We start from the raw sequence: 24,108 nt of genomic DNA on the forward strand, positions 1-24,108 counted from the left end.
ATGCAGTTCTAATAATAATATATCTCTGTGGGCTTTTCCAAGTATTCAAAACCAGCTCAGTGATTTGAGAAGCAACTGGAGAAAAAGAAGGAACAAAAGGATGATGACCTATGTTCCTGTTACGTTCTTGTCGGCGACGCACAAACGACCACAAATAGGCGCAAAACGACCACAAAATGACCATAAAGAGGTGCAAGATGATCACAAAATGACCTGAAAGAAGCGCAAAATTACCATAGAGGCGCAAAACGACTACATAAAGATGCAAAACAACCACAAAACGACCACGAAAATGACTTCAAAGAGGCGCAAAACAACCTCAAAGAGGCTCAAAACGACCACAGAAAGATGGAAAACAACCACAAAACGACCAAAAAATGACCTCAAAGAGGCGCAAAATGACCACATAAAGATGCAAAACAACCACAAAACGACCACGAAATGACCTCAAAGAGGCGCAAAACAACCACAAAGAGGCTCAAAACGACTACAAAGATCCTCAGAACGACTAGAAAGAGGCTCAAAATTACCACAAAGAGATGCAAAACAACCACAAAGAGGCTCAAAACGACTACAAAGATCCTCAGAACGACTAGAAAGAGGCGCAAAATTACCACAAAGAGGCGCAAAACAACCACAAAGAGGCTCAAAATGACTACAAAGATCCTCAGAATGACTAGAAAGAGGCGCAAAATTACCACAAAAAGATGCAAAACAACCACAAAGAGGCGCAAAATTACCACAAAATGACTGCAGAGAGGCACTAAACAACCACAAAGAGGCTCAAAACGACTACAAAGATCCTCAGAACGACTAGAAGGAGGCGCAAAATTACCACAAAGAGATGCAAAACGACCACAAATAGACGCAAAATGACAACAAAGAGGTTACGTCCTTGTCGGGGACACATCAGGACAATAGATATGTTGTCAAATGCGTGGCAGACCTGCTCGGCATGTGGTTTGGGCGATCGTGTGATCCACGTCACGGGCATAAAGGAGCACTGTTGGGGGTCCATGACTGGAGACTTTACATTATTAACTTGTGATCACAGTAATAAGAAATCAATAAAGATCATTAAAAAAAGAAGAAAAGTAGCCACGATGCTCCTCTGTGGTTAATTTAACCTTCTGCTGTGAGTCATAGTCTGACCTTTGACCTCTGCAGGGTGTTTTCCTGCAAACATCCAGCATCGACCTGTTTAATATGTACCACACAGACGCGTCATCAATCACAGCCAAACACGTCCACAGCTTTTTATCTGATGTCCTGAATACATGAATACCATCTGACAGCCGGAGGAGGAGACCGGTATAAATACAGGAGGAGGACCAACGGCGAGGACAAGAGAGAAGGAGGACGACAAAGAGGAAGAGGAGCTCACAACGAGAGAAATACACATCAACCAAGAAAGAAAAAGAAGCTGTTGGAAGAAAAAAAGAAAAAGAGCTGAAATTAGACACCAAAGAAGAAGAATCAAATATTTGTAATTTTCCTGTCGGATCATTTAATCGTGAGTTCACATCCGCCGAACTGAACTCCATTCAATTATTAATGCTTTTAATAATAGTTCTGTAATAATACCTCATTTTGCTTTAAATTTTTTAGGTTTTTAAAAGTGTTTTTTGCGATGGAGAGTGTGCGCGCCGCCGTCTACCTGTCCGTCTGTCTGTCCGTGCTGACATCACTCTGTCAGGGTCAGAGGTCGGCCGACAACCAGCTGCCGTCAGCACCGGACGAGCCCGTCCTCGGACTCACAACCAAAGAGCTGGTGAGTCATCTGTCTGCATAGAGGATCTCTGGATCATATTTCTATAGTGTGTGTATTTAAATAAATGTAATATTTAATTATTGCTTAAATGAAGTTTAATGAAGTCATAGTTGGAAAGTGTTTAAAGTATTATTCATATTCATATTCATATTCATATTCATATTCATATTATTAAGGTGGTAAAATGGTTATTTGATCACTAACTGAAGAACCTGCTCAAACAATTATTAAACAATAATAATTAAAAAATAAGATGGTCAAATAAAAATAATTTAATTTAATTTAGTTAATTGATAAATATGACTAAATTAAAACTAATGAAAAGATGGTTAAATTAGAAGTAATAAAATAAATAACTTAAAGACAATTCAAATGTTTTAAAAGATGGTCGAAATGGAATTAATTAAGGTGGAAATGTTTTTAAATTAGAAGTAATTAACGTGGTGAAATGGTGAATTTGAAGCTAATTAAAGGAGTAAAATGTCAAACAATTAAGATGATTGATTCTAATCGACGTGTTGAAGGTTTAAATAGTAACTAATTAAGGTAAATGTTCAGCCAGTGAAGTTGGAAGTCTACTTCAGGGTTGTCAATGTTAACACGATAATAACTCGTTAACGCCACTAATTTCTTTAACGCATTAAAGCAAATTGTGATTTTTAGGTTGTAGTGGCTCAGTTTTAAAGCTAGAGTGAAGATACTGGTATCATATGAAACTAGAAAATCTAAAGAATCATAAATTTGGGGGGTTTTTCTCATAAATTTACGACTTTAATCACAGAGAATATCTGAGTTTTGACTCGGTATTTGACGAGTTGGGAGAGAAAACGGGTTGTAAGAAAATGTCATTTAAACTAATTAAGGTGGAAATGTTTAAGATTGGAAGTAATTAAGGTGGTAAGAGTTAATGGAGGAATTAAGGTGATGAGATGGTCCAATTAAAACTGTTGAAGGTCGTTAGTACTAATTAAGGTGATGAAGGTTACGGTTAAATTCTGTAAATACAGAAGACGAAGAAGAAGAAACTCGATTGGAACATAAAAGTTATCTGTTAAACACGTAGAATATGAATAAACATAAATATCAATTTATGTAACATTTTATCAATTAATTAATGGCTAAATTTATTTTAAATATAATTTTTGCTATATTTAATGACATATTTATTTATTTATTCATTTATTTTAATAAATATGAATTGAAGTCTAATAACGTTACCAAATGACTAATACAAAGAAATAATATAATTCACTTATTTTTAAATGAAACAAGAATTTTAATTCAAACAGTTTTAATTTTACAGCTTCATTAGTTACACCTGCAGCCCCGTCACATATAGAAGATATCTGTAACGTCTCAGATACAATCTGCTTCAATAAATCAATTTTATTCCTTAATGTATTCAAATAATGAAAACCGTAAACATCTCGTCTCCACGGCCAGTTGTCCGATTATAATCCACAGTAATAATAATAATAATAATAATAATAATAAAACAGTCCACTTTTAATACATTCAGTCTGAAAATATCAGAATCAGCTGTAAAAAAAAATCTAGTATTTTCATTTATTTTATTTTTCATAATATTTGTGATTGTTTTAATTAGTGAGGCTGTGTTGATGATTGTTTATGTCATTTATACTCATTTATATAGGTGTCTCTTTCAACAGAGAGAAACAAAAAGAAAAAAAATTGACTTTATGGTTAAATAAAACAACGTTCTCGTCATTGTGTTTCTGTGTGTGTGTGTGTGTGTGTGTGTGTGTGTGTGTGTGTGCGCGTGTGTGTTCAGGCTGAAGCTCTGCAGGGTTTCCTGGATGAAGCTGACGCCGGCGTCGGCCTCTCCGTGGAGAAGAAGGCCAGCGTCATCCCCCGGGTGAGAACACACGACGATCGCACCATGTCAGGCCTCGTTCACACCTGCCCTAACACCAGATAGAGATCACACTGTAACGCGTTCAGTCTGTTTGTTTCATCATTTTATTTTGTACATTATCACACGACTCGTACACTGTTTACAGTCGGTCATCACTCTGATCAATATATTCTAGGGCTGTCAATCGATTAAAATATTTAATCACGATTAATCGCAATTGATCGCACATTTTGTATCTGTTCAAAATATACCTTAAAGGGAGATTTGTAGAGTATATAATACTCTTATCAACATGGGAGTGGACAAATATGCTGCTTTATGCAAATGTATGTATATATTTATTATTGGAAATCAATTAACAACACAAAACAATTTTCAGACTTTCTTCAGATTTTTTTCAAACATTTTTCTGACTTTTTTATCTGACATTTTTTTGACTTTTGGAACTTTTGGACATTTTTCAGATTTTTTTTCTCTATCGTTTTTCAGACTTTTTTCTGACAAAAAACCCTCACACATTCACATATCTTGAGGTCAGAGGTCAAGAGACCCCTTTTTAAAACGGCCATGACAGACATGGTTGGTACCAGTGGATTCTTTAGGTTTTCTAGTTTCATATGAACCAGTATCTTCACTCTAGCTTTAAAACCTCTGAAAGATCGATTGCGTTTGAGTGGCGTTAAAACAAATTTGCATTAACGTGTTATTATCACGTTAACTTTGACAGCCCTTACATATTTATTACGTCAGTGATTCTCAAAGTGGGGTCCGTGAAATAATTTGTTGTAAATTATAAGTACATATCTTCAGATGGGGACCATTTGCAACAATAAAACAAGGACATTGTGTCCATTATATAGAAACTCTGATGTGATTGTGACACATCACGTCAGTCAGTCATGAATCAGTCGCTTGGTTCATCCTGATGTACGGCTTCCTTGAGTAACGTCGGATCCAGCTGATTCTGGGTCTGATTCCTCCCGACTAAAGCCCTGATTGTTTGGTGGTTCTAAAGATGATCTTTGCAGTGCGTCGCTCTTATCAATTATTTATTCATGACGTGACACCACATCCAGTCTCTGGGCTGCGTTCAGGGACATTTCGTTGAACAGAAGTGTAATGTGACACTACTGTCTGTCTGTCTGTCTCTCTGTCTCTCAGTGTGATGTCGGCGAGCGTTGTGCGATGAAACATGGACCTCGTATCGGTCGACTGTGCGACTGCCTGAGAGGAACGGCGTGCAACACCTTCTTTCTGCGCTGCTACTGAACACACACACACACACACCTTGGACTTGTATACTTGTGAGGACATGAAGCTGAACCTTTAGACTGAAGACCAGGCTGAATGTCCTCACAGAGATAGAAGTCCAGGAGAACACACACCTGTCTCACCTGCTGTCTCTCTGCATGTTTCTGTCTTAGTTTCACAGTTTGAGTGTCCGTCCATCAGATTCATTTATTTTTGTTAAATAAAGATTCTTCATAAAGTTGCTCGGCTCCGAACACCTCCTCATTTACACACCGAGTCATGTAGTATCAGCAGTACAAGTACACAAGTACTCTCAGCTTCATGCAGTAAGAGTATCAGCAGTACAAGTACACAAGTACTCTCAGCTTCATGCAGTAAGAGTATCAGCAGTACAAGTACACAAGTACTCTCAGCTTCATGCAGTTAGAGTACACAAGTATCCTCAGCTGCATGCAGTAAAATGGTAGCACTGAAGCATCAGTGTTCGAGGTACTTTGAACTACTTTATATCCAGTTAGTTTCATTCATAACAGTGTAACTGATATAAAATTGATGTTAATAATAAAATGTTATTATACGCGGTTACTACAGCTCTAAAGTACATGTACTACAGTAGTACTCTGAGATGTATTCAGTAGATTTTATTTTGTGGGGGAGTTAGTTTACTCTATTATAACTGGCGTTCTTCTACTTCCTGTCTTTTCTGAGGCTCTGACTCACCTGGTGAAGAAAACTAGTATTTTTTTTATCTCATTTGTCCTCCTCTCTGCTGCCGACCTCCAGCTGTGATCTCATCAGCACGGCCGTCCAATCAGAGACGAGCTGATTCAGAGAACCTTTAATTTGACAGTTTATCAACAGGATGACATTTACTGTAGCTCGCGGCGTCCTGCCATCAGAGATAAGATGATAATCACATCAGCGAACACAGTTTCTGCTTCCTCCTGCTTTTTCCTCTCTTCTCTTCTCTTCTCCATCCTCTCCTCTACCCTCACCTCTCCTCTTTCCTCTTCTCTTCCCTGTCCTCTTCTCCCTCCTCTTCCCTCTCCTCTTTCCTCTCTTCTTCTCTCTTCTCTACCCTGTCCTCTTCTCCCTCCTCTTCCCTCTCCTCTTCTCCCTCCTCTCCTCTTCTCTCTCCTCTTCCCTCTCCTCTTTCCTCTCTTCTTTCCTCTCCTCTTCCCTCGCCTCTCCTTTTCCCTCTCCTCTTTCCTGTCCTCTTTCCTCTCCTCTTCCCTCTTCTCCGAAAAATTTCCCATTTATCATGTTGAAATAATTTTATGATAAAAAAGTCACAGTTAGTATGTCGAAAAATGTTATGATAAAAAAGATCATAATATAGTATGTTGAAAAAAGTCAGTATAGTATGTCGAAAGATTTTTAAAAAAAGTCATAGTATAGTATGTCGAAAAATGTTATGAAAAAAAGTCATAAAGCATTTTGAAACATTTTATGCAAAAAAGTCATACTATAGTGTGTCGAAAGATTTTATAAAAAGAAATCATAGTATAATATGTCGAAAAATGTTATGATAAAAAAGTCATAGTATACTATGTCGTAAGATTTTATAAAAAAAAAGTCATAGTATAGTATGTCGAAAACTTTTATAAAAAAGTCAAAGTATAGTATGTCGAAAAATATTTCTGAAAAAAAGTCAGTTAGTATGTCGAAAACTTTTATGATAAAAAAAATCATAGTATAGTATGTCGAAAACTTTTATAAAAAAGTCATAGTACAGTATGTCGGAAAATTTTATGAAAAAAAGTAATAATTTAGTATGTTGAAAAATGTTATAATAAAAAGGCATGGTATAGTATGTCGAAAGATTTAAAAAAAGTCATAGTATAGTATGTCGGAAAATGTTATGATAAAAAAGTCATAGTATAGTATGTCAAAATTGTATGAAAAAAAAGTCACAGTTAGTATGTCGAAAAATTTTATGAAAACAAAAATCATAGTATAGTATGTCGGAAAATTTGGTTGCTGAAACACATCGACCTAGCTTGAAGCTACCAAGGTAGCCAATTATAAGATTCTTGGCTATATCATAGAAGAGAACGGGCTGTATGCTATTCTGTGTAGCTGTGTAACGTTAATTTAACCACACAGCAAGCCATATTATTAGACCGATATGTGTATGACAATATCTCCAAAACACGCCAACATTACAAACACAGTTTCAAGTTTATTTATCATATGCATTTAAAAGTACAGTGTCAGGTGATTGGATGAACCATCTGTCAATTAAACTAATGAGGGTGAAACTAACTGAAGGTGAAAACAGTACCGTTCTTTGCTCTTCTTTCAATAAAGAAATACTCTCCAGTTCGGATATAACTGATGCTATGAGTGGGGTGAGGGGAGTGAGTTGTATAAAAATTCACCCCTGTAAAGTTGTAATGAAAGGATAAATTAGCTATAGAGATCAAAACAGTTTTTTGTACCAGCCTGTAAACATGTTTATTTCTGCTGTAAAGTGGGCATGGAGGTCTATAGGGATTGACTCGCTTTTGGAGCCTCAAGTGGCCATTTGAGGAACTGCAGCGTTTTGCACTTCCACGTTTGCTTCATTTTTGAGCCACGGAGGTTGTCGCTTGCATACTGTACTCATATTAAAAGATCAGCTTTTACAATTCATTTATCACAGAGTTCAGACAGAATAATAATTGTAATAAACTGAAATAACATTTGGTTTTGTTGGTCATCAGTCATCGGTCAGTCAACTCAGTGTCCTGTCAGTCTCAATCACACCAATCAGATGAGAGGACGGGAAGAGTTATTGGACTATGGCTGAACTTTTTACTGAGGGAAAACTCCCAAATGGTACAACAAGTAGCAAAAAATTATCAAAACCCGCCCAAATAAATGAAAAGTAGAAGAAAAAACTCCAGGAACTGGAGAACAGCTGAAACAAAAGCAGAGGCGGTGACAGTGACTACATGTTAAGTTTCTGTAGTGAAAAAGACCGATGGTAACATTTCCATTACAGCTTCAACACAAGTCTGAATTATATGGCATCACATTAACATTTAAACATTAAAAGCTACAACAGCACAAGATTAAGTACAATAATATTAAAGATTAAGTAGTCTATAAATATATCCTTCAAATATCATTGATTGTGCAAAGAGTTAAATAAAGTGGGTAATTCAAAGTGTTTCTTGTTTTATTAAACTTTTTGCACAATAAATGATAATTGAATGACGTATTTATAGACTACTTAATCCCTATTTCCAATCACTACTCTCATCAGTTTTGTCAACAGTATCAGGATGCAAATGTCTATCTGGATCATAGATGTTGGCTGGTTCTGGTCCTCCACAGTCCTCTCCATCAGCTGTATTTTCTCCATGGTGGATTCTCATATGTACCTTTAGATTTCCACTTTTAATGAAAGTTTTACCACACAGTGAGCAGCTGAAAGGTTTCTCTCCTGTGTGGATTTTCATGTGTGTATGTAAATTTCCACGCTGTGCAAAAGATTTCTTACAGACTGAGCAACCGAAAGGTTTCTCTCCTGTATGAGTTACCATGTGTCTCTTCAGATATGATTTTTGCAAAAATCTTTGATCACAAACTGCACAATTGAATAGTTTCTCTCGAGTGTGGATTCTCATGTGTGTATATAAATTTCCACTCTGTGCAAAAGATTTCTTACAGACTGAGCAGCTAAATGGTTTCTCCCCCGTGTGACGTCGCATGTGGAATATCAGCTCTCGCTTCTGTATAAAATGTTTACCGCAAACTGAGCAACTAAATGGTTTCTCCCCTGTGTGGTGTGCCATGTGGTATGTCAGATGTACCTTTTGTATAAAACTTTTACCACAAACTGAGCAACTAAATGGCTTCTCACCTGTGTGAATTCTCATGTGTCTCTTCACACATCTTCTGGTGCCAAATGCTTTCCCACACATAGAGCAGCTAAATGGTTTCTCACCAGCACTACATCTGGAATCACTGACAAGAACTTCATCATTATACAGAGAGTTTAAACCTGACTGAGGTTCTCTGGTCTCCTTCCAATCATCACCGTCATTAGTTTCATGTTCGTAACTTTTTGAGGCCTTGTCACTACTTGATAGTTGTAAATGTCTACCTGGATCTGAGTTCCTGGCTGGTTCTGCTCCTCCACAGTCCTCTCCATCAGCTTCTGTTTCTGTCTGTTCAGTTTGTCTTTGATGAAGCTGTGAGGACTGAGGTTCCTCTTCATCATCTTCACTCTTCACAGGGACAGGAGTGAATGTGAACTTGGTGATATCCGCCTCCTCCAGCCCTTGAAGCTGCTCTCCCTCCTGACTGGTCCAGAGTTCCTCCTGTTCCTCTTTAAAGTGTGGGGGCTCTGGGTCCTCCTGGTTCAGACTGGAGCTCCACTCCTGCTGCTCAGGGGGAACCTCTTCTTTAACCACCAACAGCTGCTGGACGTCTGCAGGACAGAAGGAAGTACAGACACATTACTAACCACCAAGAATACTAATGAAATAATGAGTGCAAACAATCGAGCGTAGTTTGTATGAATTGAATGTAATGGTGAGACAGCGCTGATAAAATATTGAGCAGAATTTGACTCACATTTAATCACTACCACAAATATCACTACTGATTTTAATGTTCATGATAAAGTGGATCTATAAGTAACGTATTAAACATGTGAAATTAAATGTGTAAGGGCATCGTTATACTCATAATGATTCCTCATCTGGCCTTAAGTCATCACCTCACCATCTGCGTTGCCAATTTCCCGTCTCCATAATGTGTTTACGCATGGGTCAGATTCTCTCGTCAAGTTTGTTTTTATAGATGAGAAGTGGGAACGCCTCTTTCAGGCCTCGTTTTGTGCATATGCAATGGTTATAAAATGAGACCCCAGAACTGTTTCAACCCTGCGTTGCTTCAGAGTTTCATCACCGCTGAAAGTTTTATCTGAACCAGCAGTTTTACTGCCGTTGCTGTAAATAGAAACACACCGATGACTTTTGACATGTCACTGCCTGGTCAATCTTTTCTTTTTTGCCACACGCTGAGCAGCTTAAGGGTTTCTCCCGTGTGTATAATCAGGTCTCTTGACGCTCTTGAGGCCAAATCTTTTACCACACTCAGATAGGGATGATACAGAAAACTGGTACTGAATGGACCCCGGGGCTGAATTATTGAAGTCCGGTGTATTGATAAGCTCGGACGTTAGAGGTTCTGCTTGTATTTCCTATTTCTTACATTATTGCACCTTTTATCTCACCAACTCCTTTTCTAATTTGCAATAAGATTAAAACATTTATGATGTCTATGACGTATTTTTGCTATTCCCAATCCAGAAGACGAGAGATATGTCTGTCTCTCATCTTGGAGCCAGCTCTGCTTACTCAAACACAGAGACAATAGCATCAGCGACCACGGCGGGACAGAATGAAATGCTCCAAAGTGTGGTTACACTTCACTCGTGTCGATGCCGACAATGACTTGTTGCCACAAGCGAACAAATCATTTGAATGTAAGGACGGAAACACAAGCTAGTGTTAGGAAGTTATACAGGTCGTAATTCCCACTCTATTACCTATTTTATATTACTGTGAAAACATTTCCTTCAGTATACAAGTATGAGATTCAATTTAGGATGTCACCCAATTTTGGAAAACTTAAGAAATGTACATTAATCAACTGAGTCTCAGGGTTGCAACAGAGTTCTTGGCATAGTGTACAGTGACCAACTATTTCATATACACAAAAAAGTCACATAATCAAGATCTTTATAAATGAAATATTTATTCAACTACTCACCACTAAACTAAACAGAATAAATGAAAAAAAATAATAATAATAATAAAGGATGAATAAATGAGTACAATGAATAACGATGAACCATTTATGAATGATATCGGACCACATACTGTATGACCAGCTAAATTCAATGACTGATACCTGTTCAATGTTTATCAATTAAATTTAGTTCTAATACGTCAATGCACCGTTTCAACAGATGAGAGTTTAAGAAGCTACGGTACTTCTCTGTGCCAAAAGACCCTCGTTAACAGCCAGCTGGAGGGTGTAAGCGACACACGGCAGGCTGGGGAGTCCCGCATACGAGGCGGTGCGCCGCGACCGGCTCTAGGTCAACTAGGAAAGGCTCGGGGCAAAGGTGGCTCGCGGGCGCAGCTTTACAGCGTAAAGAGTTTGAGATAGAGCCTAGCAAGATAGTGGCTGTGACTGTTGACAATGCTGCCAATATGGGTGTTACCATCAAGAGGCTAAACTTCCTAAAAACAGGATGCTTTGTACACACATTGAATCTGGCAGCGCAGAAAATCCACCAAATTACTCCCGTTGATAAATGGCCAGCCCAAATCAGTGCAGTGGTCGTGTGGTTCAAGAGAACATTGATGTCCAAAACAGACTTGAGGGAAAAGCAGCAGCTTCTTGGTGAGAAGCCATTTCAAACCATTAAAGTATTATTTTGAAATCCCCAAATTTAACAGTTTAATGCTTGTTGCCACAAGCGCAACAAGTCATTTGCATGTAAGGGACGGAAACACGAGCAATCTTTCAAAGAATTCAGTGAAAGTGCATCACGCTCAGGTGGAGAAATACCCAGTTTTTTGACCAACACATTTATGCACTTTGACCTGATAAAGCCAGGCAAATCTTTTGTTACAAACACTGCAGCTGAATGGTTTCTCCCCTGTGTGGATTATCATGTGTTTCCCTACACTTCTCCTCTGTGTAAAAGATTTCTTACAAACTGAGCAGCTGAAAGGTTTCTCTCTTGTATCAGCTTGACTCTGATGAAGCTGTGAGGACTGACAACCAACACATTTATGTGCTTTGACCTGATGACACCAAGCAAATCTTTTGTTACAAACACTGCAACTGAATCGTTTCTCCCCCGTGTGGACGAGCGTGTGACTCTTCAGATGTGCCGCACTCAAAAATCTTTTATCACAAACTGAGCAGCTGAAAGGTTTCTCTCCTGTGTGGATTTTCATGTGTTGGTTCAGACGTCCCCTAGTGGCAAATCTTTTAAGACACTCAGAGCAGCTAAATGTTTTCTCACCAGCACTACATCTGGAATCACTGACAGGGACCTCACTGTGATCAGTCTCTGGTTCTGGTCCTCCATAGTCCTCTCCATCAGTTTCTGTTTCCATCTGTTCAGTTTGTCTTTGATGAAACTGTGAGGACTGAGGTTCCTCTTTATCATCTTCACTCTTCACAGGGACAGGATAGGTGATATCAGCGTCCTCCAGCCCTTGAAGCTGCTCTCCCTCCTGACTGGTCCAAAGTTCTTCCTGTTCCTCTTTAATGTGTTGGGACTCTGGGTCCTCCTGGATCAGACTGAAGCTCCACTCCCGCTGCTCAGGGAGAACATCTTCTTTAACCACCAACAGCTGCTGGATGTCTGCAGGACAGAAGGAAGTACAGACACACTTTTGTTTGGAGAAGTAACCTCTTTAAATGTGGCACCTATTCACCTTAATGATAGATTCATTCATTTTAATTAATTTAAAAACACCTGGACCTTAATAGATCATACACAGGGAGTGCAGGTAGGAGGGAGGGAGTGCAGACCTGGATGAGAGAGTTCAGGTAGGAGGGAGGGAGTTTAGACCTGGATGAGGGAGTTCAGGTAGGAGGGAGGGAGTGCAGACCTGGATGAGAGAGTTCAGGTAGGAGGGAGGGAGTTTAGACCTGGATGAGGGAGTTTAGACCTGGATGAGGGAGTGCAGACCTGGATGAGAGAGTTCAGGTAGGAGGGAGGGAGTGTATATATATATATATGTGTATATATTGTGCAATATAATATCTTTCCTTGGTATATATCAAATGTGACAAATTAGTGCTGAAATATGGTTCTTTCTTTGTAACACTATGAATAGTCGAGCATCAAAATTCAATCAGCGGCTGGCTTGACCGGGTTTTGGCAAACAGCATCTCACTTGACCGCCGTCTGTGGCGGGCAAGCGGCATCCGTCAGGTAGGCACCACAGTCCCGGTGGCGCTCTGTCGGCAGTTGAGAGACTCCCTCTACTCACTGTAAGCTCAGCAGCTACTTGACGGGATCTGCTCGCTGCCACTGTCGGCAATCACACTAGATACTGATACCGGCATGATATGAAACTAGAAAACCTAATGAATCCATTGGTACCAACAGTGTCATACTAGATTGTCGCAAAGAAGGCTAAATTACGCTCTAAACTCGTGCTAAATTTTGGAGAGGAAAAACTAGCACGGCCTACTTGACAAATCTCAGATAAAAAATGTGTGATTAATCGTTTATTAGCTATGGACAATCATGATTAATCGCAATTAAGCAGCTGATATTGGTAGCGAGAGCAACACGCTAGTGGACTGCTGGGCTGCCGTCTCTCAGCTCTGCACACACAGACTTAGGCTGCTGTCGAAAAATAAAAAAATTACGTCCTAATGTCTTTTCCTAACCACTTCTCCTTGACCTCAATGGAAAACATATACAATAGCAAAATCACTGTATAAACTCATTAATATCTCACTGGAAACACATCTAACATGTTGATAAAATAAATCATATTCCTGACGTGAAAATACTGAGTCCCCAGGAGGAGCGCCGGTCGTTGATCCCAACTTTCGTAGTGACCAAACGGCGGTACTACAACTTCTGTGTCCGTCACGTGATGCCATTGAGCCCAAAAGGACTTTTTCCCATCGACTTACATTGGGAAAGAGACGTCTGTAACTATAATAATTTATTTTGAGGTGAATCAACTTCCCAGTACGAACACTCTAATAGCCCTTATTTAAATCGTTAGGTCCTAAAAGTTGTAAAATGCACTAATAGCTGAATCCAGAGTTATTTCCCTTCCTCCGTTCATATGATTGAGACCCAGACTGTGATGACAGCGTGACGGCTGTGACCCCGTGACAGAGCGGATGCTTCTGCGCCTGCTCCATGGGCCCAAAGGATGCAGAAGCTCGCCGGAAGATCCTGATACTTTTCAAGACGGAAGTCGAGCCATTTTGTCTTCATGCGCCACTGAGAGACTTTCATAGGAATGAACGGGGCCCCGCCTCCACCGCTGTATCCAGTTCTCTTTATACATCCATGGTGTGAACTACCGCTGGTAGCGGGAGGAGGAGCTGCTTTGTCTCAGCCAGCTGATAAGTTTCCTAAGATACGTGGCAAACTAAGCTAGACAGTTAGACTACATACAGACAGTTTTTTTCCGTGTAGCTGAGAGGTACGCTGCGTCTATACTTCATGATAATAACACGGAGGATCCGTAGTCTGCACCAAGACGGCCTAGAACCTCGTCAACTACAGCGCATCACCGCTTCCATTCCTCGGACACAAACACCGGAACACTGCTTGCTAGAGGGAACGAAAGGCATTTTGAGCTTCACGTAAAGCGGATTCTGTGACTCAAATTTACACGAACGTTTGTTCACGCACAGCGAAACAGACACTAACCGACTATTAGCGACTTTTCAGAACCTCTTGGCTTTCCAACTATAAATGCTTTAAAATGGTGAATCTGGCTGCTGAACATGTTAAACAACATTCCTGAGGGTGATGACATACAATGATGACCTCTGACCTCTGCAGTGGGTGTTGTCACAGAAGGCCGACTCATATGGTGCCTTCGAGTGAAACTCGTGAGCTCGTATTTACAACATGGAAAGTCGTGTAAACAACTTGACCACTTGGCGTTCAAGTGGTCAAGTTGTGAGAATATCGCTGCTAGGCAACGGCGTCTAGAAGCCACAGAGGCTACCGAGCTATCAAGTGCAGGAAATGCAAAGACGCAGTGACAGAAGAGAAACATGAGGCCGTTGGGAATATCAGCATTTTCTTCAGACCTATTATAAAATTACGAAGAAAAACAATATACGACTAAAATTACAATATTTAACTTATTATGCACCGAAAAATGAACTTCCATGGCCTCCGACATTTCTGACAACGTCAGAAAACACGTAACAACTCGTGAACTCAAGAGCTTTCAGAAACTTTCCACTTACGAGGTCGTGAATACGACAAGAGGGCGTTCACATGGACTCTACTGTGAACACGGTAAGAAAAGCTGTCAGCCCTGATAGAACCAGAGAGAGAACCAACCTGCTCTGGTAGAACCAGAGAGAGAACCAACCTGCTCTGGTAGAACCAGAGAGAGAACAGAGAGAGAAGAAGTAAAGAGAACCAACCTGCTCTGTGTAACTGAAGCTGAGGGTTGAAAACAGCGTCCAGTAGTTTCTGTTGTCGCTCGTTCTCCTCTTTTGATCGAGAGAGTTCCTCCTCGTACTCTGCTATCGTTCTTTCAAACAGCCCACATATCTCTTCAGCAGCCGCAGTTAGTCGCTGCTTCACCAACGCTCTCAGCATTTGGACTTTACACATTTTACCACAATGACAGAAACTTGCTCTCCATCAAACTCCGTCAGAAACACAGTTTGCTCTCCATCAAACGGTCACTCTGACTAGCAGCTGTGTTGCTAACCAGCTAGCATGCTAAGCTAACTTCAGTAGCTTTGTAGGCTACCGGGAGATGAGTCAGAGGTCAGACCTTCAGAATAAAAGCTGAAGAGCACAAAGTCCATTCAGACAGGTTGATCCAGACACACAGAGGCTCTGATGGATCAGAACTGTTGGAGCTCACACACACTTTCTCTACACAACAAAGAGACTCTGCTAACAAAACGTTACATGTTGCTGCTGGACGCCATCTTGATCAAGTAGTGTGAAGTTAGCCTCAGTAAAGAATACAGCTTCCGGGACACCTTCAAAATAAAAGTCCAGAGGTGTTACTGAAATTACAGACTTCGTCAGAAAAACACACGCAGGAAGATAAATGATTAAAATAGACTCTTTAAAGAAAGACATTCATTGACCTTGAACGTTCATTCTTGAACTTGGAAACAAAAGCTTCAAAACATTTCTCAACACGAGGTCCAAATTAGTTGTTGCTCCTGAAGCTTTCAATCACAACCTGGGCCGTCCTCAGGGAATCTATTGCTCACATGTCATTAAATGACGTGTTAAAATGTCATTCATGTTGTGGCACATTATGGTGGGATATCTTTTCAAGGAGTAGAGAAAAAAAAGAAACAGATATGGAATGAATGAAGCAGCTCTTTCACTTCTTGTTTTGCCTTTATTAAGTCCTTTCAATTTGGGAAACACTCGCTGCTTTTTACAGATTCAACCAACTCAGTTTGAAGAAAGACTAATATTTTATTATATTTTCAGAGCTCTGAGAAAACAATGAACCATAAACAAACTACAGCAACCAAGTCTAATAATCAAGTAAAAAGAATATAAAATATTCAAATGCTCCGATCAATACATTTACTTCCTCTCTAAAGCATCACTTCCTGTTTGCATGCCGTGCTGTGGTTACCGATTTCTCAAAATGGTTGCCTATGGCAACCCTTATGGCTGGGACACACTGGACGTGTGAGCAACGTGGCTCGGCTGAATCTCTTCTTGTGATACGAAGTCTCGCCTATTTTGACAGTGATGATCTTTTGACATATTGACATCATACCAGCAACATTACAACAGTTTCAATCTCTACATCTGTAGAATATGTCAAAGGCATGAAAACAGTTCATATTTATTTTTAACTCAACATTTCCTGTTTCCATTTCTAGTTAAAAGCCCCCTCGTGTTTTTTTTCTGTTGACAGAAATCCTTCATTTGTTAACACAAAGCTTTTATTCTGAAATATTCAAAGGAAAGTGTTGTGGAAAATGCAGTAACTTGCACAGCTTCATATATTAATAGAGCTCTGACTTTTTAAATGAGGATTATTATTTACAAATGAGGACATGCTTCTTAACCTTTTTCTGTCTAAAATAAATCTAAATGACATTTATACTGAAGTGAAATGGCCATTATGAAAGGTAAACTCTATGTAGAAAGAAACGGCTGGCAAAGAAAACCATGAACCCTCAGAACAAATATCACAGCAGAAGTCTCCTTCCTTCATTTTCAAGTTTACTCTGAGCCAACTGCATGGATTAAATTATTAATATCCAGCAGAACACTTTGCATTCAGCATGTGAGCCAATAGGAACAGAGACACAACGTAACTAGAGGTGGAGCTCTACAAAGGCCTGCCTCCCACCCCCATGGCTGAAGATCCTGTGATGTGATGGTGGGAGAAGAGAGCTACTCTGCTCCTCCTCACAAACATTACAACAAGATACCTCTGAGCTCAAGCCTCCTCCACCCCTAGCCAGAGGGTATTTTTGACTGCAGGGAACACTATAAACCAGGAGAAGTCCCGACTTCTTCCAGAGGAGGAAACCATGTTGATCTTTCTCCAGTTGAACTGCTAAGAACTGTGTTGCTATACCGCTGTATTTTCCTTTGCAGTGAACAGTTTATTTCATTTGGATTTTTTACATTTCCATCAGTCTATATTTGTTCAAAACAACACTTCTGCTGTTGCATTTGATACCTAATTATGTTCATTTATATTCAGTACATTTAAGAAAATAAAGCAATGTTAATTCTGTTCTTAATTTGTTTAGATATTTCTCTTAAAATATAACAAAAAGAAAGTTCCGGATTGATAAGCAATATCGGCAAAATTAGTGGTACTATTCAAATTTAAACAATACCCATTCACTGACTGGGACTCCATCATTTGTCAAAGAGTTCAAACCGGACTGAGGTTCTCTGGTTTCCTTCCAATCATCACTGTGTTCAGTCTCAGGTTCATAAGAGTCTCCAGTGTTGTCAACAGTATCTCGTTCTGGATGTCTATCTGGATCTGAGTTCCTGGCTGGTTCTAGTCCTCCACAGTCCTCTCCATCAGCTTCTGTTTCCATCTGTTCAGTTGAGCTGAATGCTCTGAGAGGATTCTCTCCTGTATGAGATCTCATGTGTTTCTGTAAATGTCCACTCTGGGTAAAAGATTTAGTACAAACTAAGCAGCTGAAAGGTTTCTCTCCTGTGTGAGATCTCATGTGTTTCTGTAAATGTCCACTCTGGGTAAAAGATTTAGTACAAACTAAGCAGCTGAACGGTTTCTCTCCTGTGTGAGATCTCAAGTGTGTCTTCAGATGTCCACTATGACTGAAAGCTTTATCGCAAATCAAACAACTGAAAGGTTTCTCGCCTGTATGAGTTCTCATGTGTGTTTTCAGATGTCCAGTATGAATGAAAGCTTTATCGCAAATCAAACAACTAAACGGTTTCTCTCCTGTGTGGATTCTCATGTGTATCTGTAAAGCTCCACTGTGTGTGAAAGGTTTCTTACAAACTGAGCAGCTGAAGGGTTTCTCTCCTGTGTGGATTCTCATGTGTTTCTGTAAATCTCCATGCCGTGTAAAAGGTTTCTTACAAACTGAGCAGCTGAAAGGTTTCTCTCCTGTGTGGATTCTCATGTGTCCACTATCAATGAAAGCTTTACCAGGTTTCTCTTCATCATCTTCACTCTTCACAGAGACAGGAGTGAATTTGAACTTGGTGATATCAGCCTCCTCCAGCCCTTGAAGCTGCTCTCCCTCCTGACTGGTCCAGAGTTCCTCCTGTTCCTCTTTAATGTGTGGAGGCTCTGGGTCCTCCTGGTCCAGACTGGAGCTCCACTCCTGCTCAGGGGGAACCTCTTCTTTAACCACCAACAGCTGCTGGACGTCTGCAGGACAGAATGAAGTAGAGACACATTACCAAGTCCAAACAATCAGATGTAGTTTGTATCGTCATAAACAGAGAAGAAGAGATTCAGCAAAATAACCATTAATGATGTGATGGACCTTTTTCTGAAAGAGTTCAGGAAGTTCAGCTGATGAACAACAGAAATGTAAACAAACTACTTCTGAAGGTTCAGATTAAAATGGAGGACTGTGGTTCAGTAAGTTTATCTGATCTGAATTCTTCTTCGTCTGAACGCTGATTCTGAACTTCGTGTTAAATTATGTCGTCTGTTTGAAGGTTAACTGAAGGGACAGTATTTCTATAGGAATATAGAATAAAACTGTTTCAAACCCACACATTTTATCCTCTTCAGCTGATGACAGCGTGTTTTGCTTTCTCTCATTCTAATTTTATATGTTGTGTTTTATTTATCATTTTAATCACCAATTTTAACACTGGCACATTTACAGTGACTTTACTGTTTTTATGAGAAAAAAAATGTGTCTCCATTCAGACCACATCAGACTACATCAGGCCACATTAGACCACATTAGACTGGTTGTCTTCAGATTTTCCTTGGACAAAAATCTTTTATCACACTCTTAGCAGCTAAATGGTTTCTCACCAGCACTACATCCGGAATCACTGACAGGAACTTCATCATTATTCAGAGAGTTTAAACCTGACTGAGGTTCTCTGGTCTCCTTCCAGTCATCACCGTAATCAGTCTCAGGTTCAGAAGAGTCTCCAATTTTGTCAACAGTGTCTGAATCTGGATGTCTATCTGGATCTGAGTTCCTGGCTGGTTCTGGTCCTCCACAGTCCTCTCCATCAGCTTCTGTTTCCATCTGCTCAGTTTGTCTTTGATGAAGCTGTGAGGACTGAGGTTTCTCTTCATCATCATCTTCACTCTTCACAAGGACAGGAGAGAATGGGAACTTGATGATATCAGCCTCCTCCAGCCCTCGAAGCTGCTCTCCCTCCTGACTGGTCCAGAGTTCCTCCTGTTCCTCTTTAATGTGTGGGGGCTCTGGGTCCTCCTGATCCAGACTGGAGCTCCACTCCTGCTGCTCAGGGAGAACATCTTCTTTAAGCTGCTGGACATCTGCAGGACAGAATGAAGTAGAGACACATTACTGTCCACCCCGCAAACTAAACTTTAAGTTACAATCTCAAAGGCTGTTTTTTTTTCCGTTGGCGGCACCTATGGCGTTAAGCAGTAATTGCAAATGTGTTTTTGGATCTCACTTCCCAGAGATCGCTGCTTGTGATTTTTCCCGGAAATGTTGCCAGAGACACAGAGTTCGTAATACTGCAAATGCAAGAGCTTTCATCAGTGGGCCATAGCCTCAATCACCATCATGTTACCTCATACGTTGATAGATAGTGACTAGGGAGGTAACCGTTACTGGTTTCCCGTTAAAACCATGCTAAAATTCACTGCGCTTAGTATAACAGTTTCAAATTTGAATTATCACTAAAACCGTGTTTGATTACCGTGAGTGTTTTGTAAGCCTGTAATGTAATGTTAGGAAGTGTTCGGTCGAGATAGGGAGAGTGTTACGGGCTTGTGTGTTTTCCCAGGTACCGACTTTCTCCCTGCGATGGACTTTTCCATCTATTCCTTGAGGTTGCGGGGCTCCGTCTCTGAGTCTACTCTCGCCTGGGTCGGGAGGTTGCGACGTCTTATCTGTGCAGCTGCGTCTACAGTTAGGGAGTGGAACCCGTTGCTGGGCAAACCAAGGTCACAGAGAAACGGAGTCTCTCGTAAGTCAAAACATGGTTTGCCACTAAAAGACTGAGCACCGAGGGAAAGGTCAGAGTTGTAACGCCTTCACGCGGCGAACACCTCACTGGTGGAGACCTGACAGTGTTCCTCGATCAAGCTTCAATAAAAACCTTCTGCGTAAGACATCAACGGCTCCTGGGCCTCTTCCTTCCTGCTGAATGAGTTAACCTGTGTAAAAGAAATTCCACAACGCTCCTGGCCGCAGCTGAATCCTATTGCTAACAATGGCTGGGGAATAAAAGACGTTGAGAGAGCGGCAGTCGGTATGAGAGGAGCAGTGGCCGTGGTCGTACGACAGCTACCACAGATATTTTGTAATCTGTGTGTGAACTGTGTCACACGAGAACTGTTATATTTCTGCTGTAAATTGCAGTCACGATCTGTTTTTGTGTTAGGTTAATAAATCCCTCCTTTTTTTGCTTACACCTCAGTTTCCTTGATTCTTTTTCGCTGATTTAAAGGGACTGTTTGTAACTTTTTAAGCATATAAATGTACCAGGTCGGGACACATGCGCGCTCGCGTGTTGCCGTAGCCTCTCCTCCTCTGCCTGCCTGCCTTCACTCAGACAGCGCGCGTTCTCGCGTATTCGCTCCACCTCTAGACGTGAACGCGCGCTCACTCCACACTGCAGAAGAGTTAGTTTAGCTCTGAGAATATCTAGTGAATGTTCAGTGGACGTTTGTGCAGAAATAAATGCTGCAGCTCCTCCAGACCAACAGAGGTTTCCCGTGTCTTGTGAAGTGACGGAGCTCCGCAGAGAGAAACGTTGTCGTCTCGTTACCGACCGGGTGCCGGTGTCTCCCTGTTCACTCCGGCTGCGGGCGGAGGCGACAACGTTACTCGCTGCAGTGCCCCGCTGCCTCAACCTGCGCTGCGGCAGGAAAAGCCAACACTGGGATCAGCAGTGATTCATGGAGACCTTTGTCTGGTCAGCTAACATTACTGCCAAGCAGCTGAAATATAGAGTGATATTGTGCTTTTAGCTGACGTGTGTCACCTCAGTTTTGAGCGATGATCGTTCAGGTATATTTAGAGCGAGCTAGCGCGAGCCCGACGCTGACTTTCGTTGACTTAACTGGCACAGGTGTCGCTGTTAACAAGCATTTCTGAAAGTTACAAATAGTCCCTTTAAATTTTACAATTCCAGCTCCAATTGTTGGGCTCAATGCAATTACTCAAATGCAACACAGAAGATAGACTGTGATAATAATAATAATAATAATAATAATAATAATAATAATAATAATGTAACTGTCTATATCAGTACTTTGTGAACATTTCAGCACATTTTAACAATACCACGATAATACTGATAACCGTGATAATTTTGGTCACTACAATCGTGATGTGAAATTTTCATACCGTTTCATCTCTAATAGTGACGTCACAGACATTTATTTAAAAGGACCAGTGTGTAACAATTAGGGGGCTCTACTGGCAGAAATGGAATATAATGTTAATAAGTATGTTTTCTACCAGGCCACCCAAATATAGCTCTGGCAGAACCAGAGAGAGAACAGAGAAGACGAAGTAAAGAGAACCAACCTGCTCTGGTAGAACCAGAGAGAGAACAGAGAAGAAGAAGTAAAGAGAACCAACCTGCTCTGGTAGAACCAGAGAGAGAACAGAGAGAGAAGAAGAAGTAAAGAGAACCAACCTGCTCTGGTAGAACCAGAGAGAGAACAGAGAGAGAAGAAGTAAAGAGAACCAACCTGCTCTGGTAGAACCAGAGAGAGAACAGAGAGAGAAGAAGAAGTAAAGAGAACCAACCTGCTCTGTGTAACTGAAGCTGAGGGTGTAAAACAGCGTCCAGTAGTTTCTGTTGTCGCTCGTTCTCCTCTTTTGATCGAGAGAGTTCCTCCTCGTACTCTGCTATCGTTCTTTCAAACAGCCCACATATCTCTTCAGCAGCCGCAGTTAGTCGCTGCTTCACCAACGCTCTCAGCATTTGGACTTTACACATGTTAAAAGTCAACAAAGAGACGCTGCTAACCTACAGTGTTTCTGCTGGACGCCATCATGATCAAGAATACAGCTTCCGGGGCACGTCATAGTGGCTGATCTTCAAAATAAAAGCCCAGAAGTGTTATTGAAATTGCAGGCTTCCTCAGAAAAACACATGCAGGAAGATAAATTATTAAAATATACTTTTTAATTATTATTTTTTCTTAATTAATTGAGCTTGAAGGTTCAATCTTGAACTTGGAAATAAAAGCTTCAAAACATTTCTCAACACGAGGTCTAAATAAGTTGTTGTTTGTGGAGCTTTAAACCACAACCTGGGCCGTCCTCATGGAATCTATTGCTCTCATGTCATTAAATGACGTGTTAAAATGTCATTCATGTTGTGGCACACTATGGTGGGATATCTTTTCAAGGAGTAGAGAAAAAACAGAAACAGATATGGAATGAATGAAGCAGCTCCATGCATTTTCTTCCTCTTATCCGGGTCACGGGGGCAGCAGGCTTAGCAGGGTATTCCAGACGTCCCTCTCCTCAGCAATGTTTTCCAGCTCTTCCTGGGGGACCCCGAGGCGTTCCCAGACCAGACCAGATATATAATCTCTCCAGCGTGTTCTGGGTCTACCCCGGGGCCTCTTCCCAGTTGGGCGTGCCCGGAAAACCTCCAAAGGGAGGCGTCCAGGAGGATCCAGATCAGATGTTGAACCACCTCAGCTTGTCCCTTTAGAGGTGAAGGAGCAGCATCTCTACTCCGAGCTCCCTCCAGATGTCTGAGCTCCTCACCCCATCTCTAAGGCTGAGCCCAGCCACCTTACAAAGGAAGCTAATCTCAGCCGCTTGTATCGCAACCTCATTCTTTTGGTCACTACCCAAAGTTCATGATCATAGGTGAAGGTTGTAACGTAGATGGACTGGTAAATCGAGAGCTTTGCCTTCCGGCTCAGCTCCCTCTTCACCACAATGGTCCGGTCCAACGCCCGACTTTGGAGCTAGTGCTGCTAGCTACTTTCATTGGAGAAGAGTTGGCAACACCGGGCTGGTTCTTAGGTTGGAAAACTTCAAATCTAGCGTACTCTTGCTAGTTTCTCAACATTGCCGACACTAGCTTTAAACTCTACAGAAAGACATTTTTCACTCTCAGTCTGAACATAGTCTCTTTATTTTACTATAAAATATCACAATTCATGTTCCAGTATCCAGTAACAAAAAAACCCCGTAGATTTACAAACCAAACAACAGGTCAAAGAAAGGTCATCCAAAGGTCATCCATTCAGTTAGTTGGTTTTTAAACTTTGAATCATGTGAGAATATTTAACTGTCTGAAGAATGAATCTTTTAACTGAAGTGACATTAAAAGACTCTTTTTATATTCCTGCTGATTATTTAACTAAATAAAACGTGACGCTCAGCTGTCGACCACCGAGTCAGAAGGGAAACTCTCTGGATATTAACAGAATTTGTTTGGTCTTAATATTCGATGCGTCTCTGATTTGGATGGTTCATTTCAAATTTGGACCCTGAGGACCGACCAGTGGTTTGTCTCGTGTTTTACAACATGAATCATGTGTAGTATCAGGTGCTTTGTGTTTTCTTCATCACTCAGTTTAAACGTCAGAAGAAGCCGATAAGTTGTCCATAAAGCCATGAAACGAATCCTGATCACTTTCACCATCAAACACCTGACATAGAGTGGACGGGCTTTTTATCAACGGCTCCCCCTCGCAGTCCTGCTCCATCTGCTCCTCCTCCTCCTCAGGGTCCTGCTCCACCCCCTCCTCCTCCATCACCAGCAGCAGCTCCAACTGTGGTTCTGCTTCTGGGTCAGGCGCAGGTTCAGAGGTCTCTGGAGCTTGGA

General features: G+C 40.9%; 4 protein-coding genes across 5 annotated transcripts in view; 1 reads left to right on the plus strand and 3 right to left on the minus strand.

Annotated features, from left to right (window-relative positions):
* LOC141754120 (uncharacterized) overlaps positions 1-15,330 on the minus strand; it is a 73,175-nt gene extending 57,845 nt beyond the window's left edge. The window contains exons 1-3 of one of the 2 annotated variants that reach the window (XM_074612985.1): positions 15,063-15,330; positions 11,938-12,282; positions 7,061-9,318 (exon numbers count right to left, since the gene is read on the minus strand). In XM_074612985.1, coding sequence (XP_074469086.1) covers positions 8,123-9,318; positions 11,938-12,282; positions 15,063-15,255 — 1,734 coding nt within the window. In that variant the 5' untranslated portion in view covers positions 15,256-15,330 and the 3' untranslated portion in view covers positions 7,061-8,122. Of the gene's footprint in view, positions 1-7,060; positions 9,319-11,937; positions 12,283-15,062 lie in introns of those variants that run through there. The other variant, XM_074612986.1, reaches the window with a different exon arrangement.
* The window catches only part of LOC141754148 (uncharacterized), a 122,745-nt gene extending 107,194 nt beyond the window's left edge, over positions 1-15,551 (minus strand). Inside the window, exon 1 of the mRNA XM_074613043.1 lies at positions 15,264-15,551. The gene's annotated coding sequence lies outside the window, so the exon portion shown is untranslated. The remainder of the gene's footprint in view (positions 1-15,263) is intronic.
* On the plus strand, positions 1,380-5,139 carry cart4 (cocaine- and amphetamine-regulated transcript 4). The gene is made up of 4 exons (XM_074613078.1): positions 1,380-1,513; positions 1,609-1,771; positions 3,564-3,647; positions 4,809-5,139. Exons 2-4 carry the CDS (start codon positions 1,631-1,633, stop codon positions 4,914-4,916), a joined length of 333 nt encoding a protein of 110 aa, XP_074469179.1. The 5' UTR covers positions 1,380-1,513; positions 1,609-1,630; the 3' UTR covers positions 4,917-5,139.
* Positions 15,552-16,069: 518 nt separating the features above from the next.
* On the minus strand, positions 16,070-23,249 carry LOC141754123 (uncharacterized). The gene is made up of 3 exons (XM_074612994.1): positions 22,062-23,249; positions 19,127-19,606; positions 16,070-18,502 (listed from the first exon to the last, which is right to left on the minus strand). Exons 1-3 carry the CDS (start codon positions 22,252-22,254, stop codon positions 17,463-17,465), a joined length of 1,713 nt encoding a protein of 570 aa, XP_074469095.1. The 5' UTR covers positions 22,255-23,249; the 3' UTR covers positions 16,070-17,462.
* Positions 23,250-24,108: the final 859 nt, after the last annotated feature.

This window comes from Sebastes fasciatus, chromosome 17, assembly GCF_043250625.1.
Source record: "Sebastes fasciatus isolate fSebFas1 chromosome 17, fSebFas1.pri, whole genome shotgun sequence".
NCBI lineage: Eukaryota > Metazoa > Chordata > Actinopteri > Perciformes > Sebastidae > Sebastes > Sebastes fasciatus.